The following is a 6,776-nucleotide window of genomic DNA, read 5'->3' as shown; positions in this document are numbered from 1 at the left end:
CGCGGCCGCGGCTTTTTTTTTTTTTTGGCTGCTTGGGGCAGCCAAAACCCTGGAGCCGGCCCTGACAGTCCCACACTGCCAGCATCACAAACAGTGTCATTGTTTCACATGCCGTCTGCTGTGCTACCCCAGGTTTTGGGGCTTTGTTGAAGGCCCAGCCCAAGGGAATCTTTCTATCCACTCCAATAGGTGCTGGATCAGGCCCTAAAATTCAATATTAAAATAACTCTTGGCTTCACTGAGGATGTCCATAACTCCTGACATATAAAGAGCACTGACCCCCAAAGTCTTGTCCCAGCCGCCACTGCGGCTTGCATAACAGGGATGAATAATTCAGGGGAATGTCTCTACCTAGAGACTTATCTTGCAAACACTTAATACCAGCTGTAGTGCTTAATACCAGCTTTTTGTTCTGTGTTTGTACAGCGCCCAGCACAATGAGGTCCATGACTAGGGTTCCTAAGCTCTACAGTGACACATCATCATCATCATATTCCTGGGAGTAGTTGTTTTGAGTCAAGCAAGAGTTCAAGTTCCACTGAAGCCAATGGATCACACTCAGTGCACAGCACTGCCTCCAGTAATGAGAGTCGTTAGCAGGATTGGATCCTTCATTTTGTGCCAAATTCAGGACTAACAACCAACCTGACGGGGCTCTTTCACAGGCACTGATCTGCCACCAGACTCAGAAGTAACAAATGTAGATTAAAAAAAAAAAAACACTCATGGTTTTTATTTTGCATGTGCCATTAAAAGAGTGCTAGTTTCTTGATGACACTGGGCCTGATCCAGTGGCCATTGAATAAACGGAAAGGCTCCCATTGACCTGACTGGGCTTTGGATCTGGACCATTGCACTGTGCTTGCACTGCGATTGTATTCCTGCACAAGTCTGACACTTCAGTGTTGCAGCGAAGCTATAGAACCTGCTTGAAGAACTGGATTATGAATGCAGCAGAAGCCTAGAGACTGTTGCAGGTTCAACCTGCTGCTAGAGAGCATTGCAACAAGGCACCTCCTCTCAGTCTGCCGCACATGGCCAATTCCCTCCTCCCAACTTCCCTGCAACCTTTTCCTTCTCACGGTTAAGGAATGTGAAGTACCTCAGGCAGAGACTGGGTGATTTTTCCACTGACTGCTGAAGAGACCCTGTCACAGCTGTCTGAGTGAGAGAAGTGCAGCTGAACGTGTATTATACCCAGAAGATCCGGCAAGAACAGTAGCTGCCCATTTGATTAAGGTTGTGCAGCATCCTTTCGTTGGCTGGGTTTGCAATCTGAGGTTCTCTTTAGACTCACAGTTGCCACTTGGAGTTCAGGCAGCAGCTACAGCCCGGTGGCTTTTCTGTGGCAGCGTCGCTTGGACGCAAATCTTGTTACTGTCATCCATGCCTTTGTCATGGGATCACAAAACACGTGTGCTTGGTGTTGCCAACTCTTGCCAAAGTACTGCGAATAATGTGATTTTGGCCCTTGCTAGAGCTAATCTGAGGGGAGAAACTCCAGCCTTCAAAATTTTTGGACTGCCGGGCGGGGTGCAGAACAACTGGTTGGCTGCCTTCTCAACTTCTCCGCCTCCTGGAAAATAGCAGCCTATCAGAGCTGCTGCAGGAGGCAGGCAAAAGTTCTATCTCCCACCCCTCGGAAGCTAAGAAAAGTTTTTAGATAAAGGAGGGTGGAGAGGGAGCAGCCAACACCATTTTCACAAAAGGGAAGAAGGAAGCAGAAAGAGCCCAGAAGCTCAGGCCAGCTCCTCCCTCCACCCCTTCTGAAAAATGGGTTGGCTTCTTTCCGCTCCTCTCCTCTGGAAGCCATTTATTTTTATTTCTACAAACTTGAAAACACTCCGAGCTGGTGTTTCTGTGATGCTATTTGGCAATCCCAAAGGAAAGGAAGTGGAGATATTCCAGCCACAGACAAGATGTTCTTCAAAAGGAACATTTGGCAAGTCACATTGTTCTTGTCTGGCTCTCACAGCAAGACTAGATTAACCAGCTGGTTGGACTACTCATAACAAAATATGTTTACCCTGAAAATAAAATCTGATCTACTTACTTAGCCTTCCTGTGCTTCAATTGTCACAGAAAAAGCCAGGATATCTATTGATCTTCTTTACTTGGGATTGTTGCTTTAGAGAGTAATTCTTTCAAAATGATTAAATGTGGTTTTAGTTGCTTTTTACATGTTTATTTACGTGTTTACTCACAAAGAAAAAGCAGTGAGAGAGTGTGAGTGAGACATTGGTCAGGGATTAATTTCTGGGCTAAGCTTTAGATTGGGGAGTGACATGCCCTTATCTCTTCATAACACATGCAGGGACATATGGACGGTGTATTCTGAAAGGTATTTTGCCATACACTGAAACCCCAGGTAGTTAATTAAGGGCCATTTGCAAAAAGGAAAAGGCAGGGGGGTGTAATACAAAGGAGTGTTTTGCACAGCAATGAAGCTTCGGGTTGGGGAGTAGCAGGTACTGGTCTCTTCATACCAGTTTAATGGGGATAAGTACATGTCACTTGTGGTGACCCAAGAGGTAATTGGGGTGTAACATGTGCCAGCAGCAAAAATAAAGTTTCAGGTCAGGGGGTGGCATCTCCAAGGTACTTTAGTGTATTCTAAGGCTAGGTCTACACTACGGGAGGGGAGGGAGAGGGTCGACCTAAGATACGCAACTTCAGCTACGCTATTCGCGTAGCTGAAGTTGCGTATCTTAGGTCGACTTACCTGACTGTGAGGACGGTGGTGAGTCGACCGCTGCCGCTCCCCCGCCGACTCCGCTTCCACCTCTTGCGGCGGTGGAGTTCCAGAGTCGACGGCAGAGCAATCGGGGATCGATTTTATCGCGTCTACACTAGATGCGATAAATCGATCCCCGATAGATCGATCGCTACCCGCCGATCCAGCGGGTAGTGAAGACGTGCCCTAACAGTTACAAGGAGGTGTCATTTGGGGTATTTTGTCATTTACAGTCAGTCAAACCCAGGTCCTTATTCAAGGAAGGTGCATGTGTGTGGGGGTGTAACATGTGGCAGCATTTTATGCAGGAAAAAAAATTGGGTCATGGTGTGGTATTTCCCAGCTACCTCAGAAAGGTTCAATGCTCACAGGACATGTCACCCGTCCTTTACACATCCTCAAATCCAAGTTACTTATTCTAATTGAGAGAAAATTGCACTACAGGGGATTCTTATAACATTACTATATTTTGTTATAAAAGTCAAAATCAACCTCCTGTATTTTGGGGAAATTCTTAAAAGTTTAAATTTACACGGATGACGTATTTATTCTTTTAAAAACCAGCCTTTCAGCATTGGAGTAAGGACCCAACTTCAACCTCATTGCCACGGCTGAAGTAAACACGGGCATCCGAGCCTGAGCCCCTTTGGTATGAAAAGACAATGTTCAAATAAAATGTACCTTGGGCACAGAGGAAAATGCAGATGGAGTCAAATGGCAGTAAGAGGCTCATGGTGACAAACTGAAATTTAAAAAGAAAGGAACAAACATTAATTTTCACAAACTCCCCAAAATACAATTCTCACGTTATAACTTTCACTGGGGAGACGTATTCCATTCCTTTGCAGCTGTCGAACAGCATTACTTGAGAAAGTTTGTTTGCCCTAAAGACGCATATATATAATACACAAACAGAGACACTTAGGAAAAGGGGCTGATGGGAAGAGAGAATAAAAAAAGAGATCAAGATGTAAATGGAGGAAGAGAAAAAGGAGGGGGGGAAAAAAATCTTATAAATATGTTTGTTTCCCTGTTTGAAGTGACCTGCAATAGAGACTCCAGACAGTAGAAATGGCTGCAGAAGCAACTGAAGCAGGGACTGCTGAACTGGGGGAAGGGGAAAATGGGGCCCCGTTGGGGCCACCCCTTCCTTCCAGACCGAGAGCTGTGCAATTCTTGGGACGCTAGGATTCAGGGGTGCCCTCTTCCCCCTTCCCTTTTCTTTCTATTTAGCTGATCCCTTCCTAACTAACCGGTTCCAAAACAATCATGGAACTAAGGCCTGGTCTACACTGGTGGCGGGGGGGGGGAGAATCAATCTAAGATACACAACTTCAGCTACGAGAATAGCGTAGCTGAAGTCGACGTATCTTAGATCAACTTAGAATCACTTACTTCGCGTCCTCATGGTGCAGGATCGACGGCTGCCGCTCCCCTGTTGACTCCGCTTCCGCTTCTCGCCGTGGTGGAGTTCCGGAGTCGACAGCAGAGCAATCAGGGATCGATTTATTGCGTCTACACTAGATGCAATAAATCAATCCCCGATAGATCGATCACTACCCGCTGATCTGGCGGGTAGTGTAGACGTACCCTAACATGACATTTGCTGCCATCACACTGTTCACTCTGATTAGGTGTTATATACATAACCCGATCACACACACCCCTCAGGCAAAGGTTACAGATAAATAAGTGGACAGTCACAGCACCAGACCATAGGGATTGACAGACTCAGGATAGGCCAGAGCATCATGGGAGGAGAGGTCCAAAATCAACCAGGATGGAAATAAAGCCTCTGTCATGGGATTTGGCCCTTCTCCTTCTGCTCTCAGACAGAAATGGCAAAGGAAGAAATGCACTGGGCGAAAAGAGAGGAGGAAAAAAGGGGACCAGACTTTTTCCAAAGCCTGTCTGTTTAGTCATAACATAAGATCCCTTGGTTAAAGTGATAAAAACAGACACAGTGGGGCCTTTGGGCGCTACCATAATAGCAATCAGGATTACAAGGATTCAGAAAATCCCTGCCATACAGCATTTATGAGCTGACTTGGATTGCCCATTCCTATCAACATCAGCAACCGACCTTTTAAGCAGGCTAGGCTCTAGATTTCTCAGCCAGGGCACGTCTCTACTTTCTAGGTGTGAATTCCATTCAGAATAACGCTGGATGGTTGTCCTGCTTGAAGCGTGTATATGGATGCACTGTACATACTGAGGCAGGCTGAAATTGCCCTTGAAGATGCTGAATGCCAAGAGAGAGAGTTAACCGATTGCTGGTTGTGCAGAACATCCCCAGAATTAGACATGTCTCTTTTTCCATTGCACTTCATCTGCCTTTTGAATTTATGGGGGCTTACAAATCTCTTCTAACCTGAAGCCCTCAGCCCTGGTGACATTTTCAAATATACAGATTTGGGGTCTGGTTGGTGCCCAACTTTGCTGTGGTCCAGGCTTTCCAGTTAAAATCTGTATGTTGATTTCTAAAGCCAGTGCCAAAATGGTGGGTGTGCTGGCATGCACTTAACAAACCTGGATGGCTGCAGCATGGGTCCTTCTCTGGGTTTCACAGCAAAGGCCAAGTAGAACATGTAATTAAAGAGAATCAGGGACATTTCCTAATGGACAGGTAAGGTCTATTAGGGTGGGTAATTGCCTTTCAAGGAAAAGAGTGGAAACTCCATTGCTGTCGAGATTTAAATCTGATCGAGACAACACACTTCAGAATATACAGTAGGGAACAATCCTGCATTTCCAGGGGTAGTTAACAAGAAAAGTCTATTCTCCATCTTTAGGGTGGATGATCCTTTGATTTTCGTGGGATGATGATTTCAATCCTAGACATTACTCAGCAGGGGGGGTTTTCTGAACAGCGAATGGCTTTCCTGCGATGTGCGGCTTGTCGTCTTAGAGCTTGTTTCCGCGGGCAGTTAGCGCACGGCAAGCTGTGGTGCAAATCGACAGTGCATCAGCTCACCTTGCACAAACGGGCTGGGTGGACCCTGCTGCCACCTACTGAAAATTCAAGAGGACTTGATCAACTCCCATTTCAAAACAGGTCTACACAGGGTCAGCTTTAAGCAGGATGACTTCAGGATTCACAGACCTTACTTTAATGTGAGTGCGATTTGTTCTCGTTGCCAAAAGCCGAACTGCTTTTCTTAACGTGTGTGTGTGGGGAGGGCGTTATAGACTGAATGCTGCAGTCCAGTGGGACTATGCCCTTGAGTTAGGACTGCAAAATCAGGCTGATAAACTCATGCTACCTTGACCTTTCCTTGATCACACACAGGTTTGGCATCAGTAGCAACCAACGTATACGTAGTAGGTAACATTTAAACTCTTCTCTAGCACCGTGTTAGAGAAGGTCTCTTAGCCAAAACGTATCACCCTTCTGGGGGTGGGGGAGCTTTCAGGAGGGGAGCACAGAGGAAAACAGAAGCACAAAGGATTCAGACATAAGGGTAAACTAGTCAGAAGATACACGGAAGGAAATGAGGTCCTAGGGCCTGAAGACAAATTCTCTCACTGCACGGAGGATGCTCTTTGGTTCGCATTGCGAGTGTCAGTCCTAGGAAAGACAAATGGCATGGAACATGGAGACTAGTTCATCTTACGTACAAGATGGAGGGCCGGGAGCCAAGATACCAGAGTTCACTCCCAGCTATGACACCCAGGTATGCCTACACTGCAAAGAAAACCCCCAGGCGCTGAGTCTTGGCCTGGGTCAATTGACTCAGGCTTCCAGGGCCCAAGCTGTCAGGCTGAAAAAAGCAGAGTTGATGTTCCTGCTCGGGATGAAGCCTGGGCTCTGAAATCCAGGGAGGGTCTCAGAGTCCAGGCTCCAGCCCGAGCGGGAACATCTACACTGCTAGTTTTAGCCTCACAGCCCAATCACACAAGCCTGAGTCATTTGACCCAGGCTCAGATTCAGCAGCACAGGTTTTTCTTTGCAGTGTAGACGGTACCTTTAGTGGCAAGATACCTGAGTCCCACTGAAACCAGACTGAGGCACCAAATCTGCTTTGGTGCTTTTGAAAATCCC

The 6,776-nt window shown here is 46.6% G+C and overlaps 1 protein-coding gene across 1 annotated transcript in view; it reads right to left on the bottom strand.

Annotated features, from left to right (window-relative positions):
* Nucleotides 1-3,473, bottom strand: part of VWA2 (von Willebrand factor A domain containing 2) — a 54,475-nt gene extending 51,002 nt beyond the window's left edge. Inside the window, exon 1 of the mRNA XM_029911392.1 lies at nucleotides 3,416-3,473. Within this exon, the coding sequence (XP_029767252.1) occupies nucleotides 3,416-3,467 (52 nt within the window). The 5' untranslated portion in view covers nucleotides 3,468-3,473. The remainder of the gene's footprint in view (nucleotides 1-3,415) is intronic.
* Nucleotides 3,474-6,776: the final 3,303 nt, after the last annotated feature.

This window comes from Terrapene carolina, unplaced genomic scaffold (assembly GCF_002925995.2).
Source record: "Terrapene carolina triunguis isolate 2854851 unplaced genomic scaffold, T_m_triunguis-2.0 Scaffold95, whole genome shotgun sequence".
Taxonomy (NCBI): domain Eukaryota; kingdom Metazoa; phylum Chordata; order Testudines; family Emydidae; genus Terrapene; species Terrapene triunguis.
This window is presented reverse-complemented; position numbering and strand designations above follow the sequence as displayed.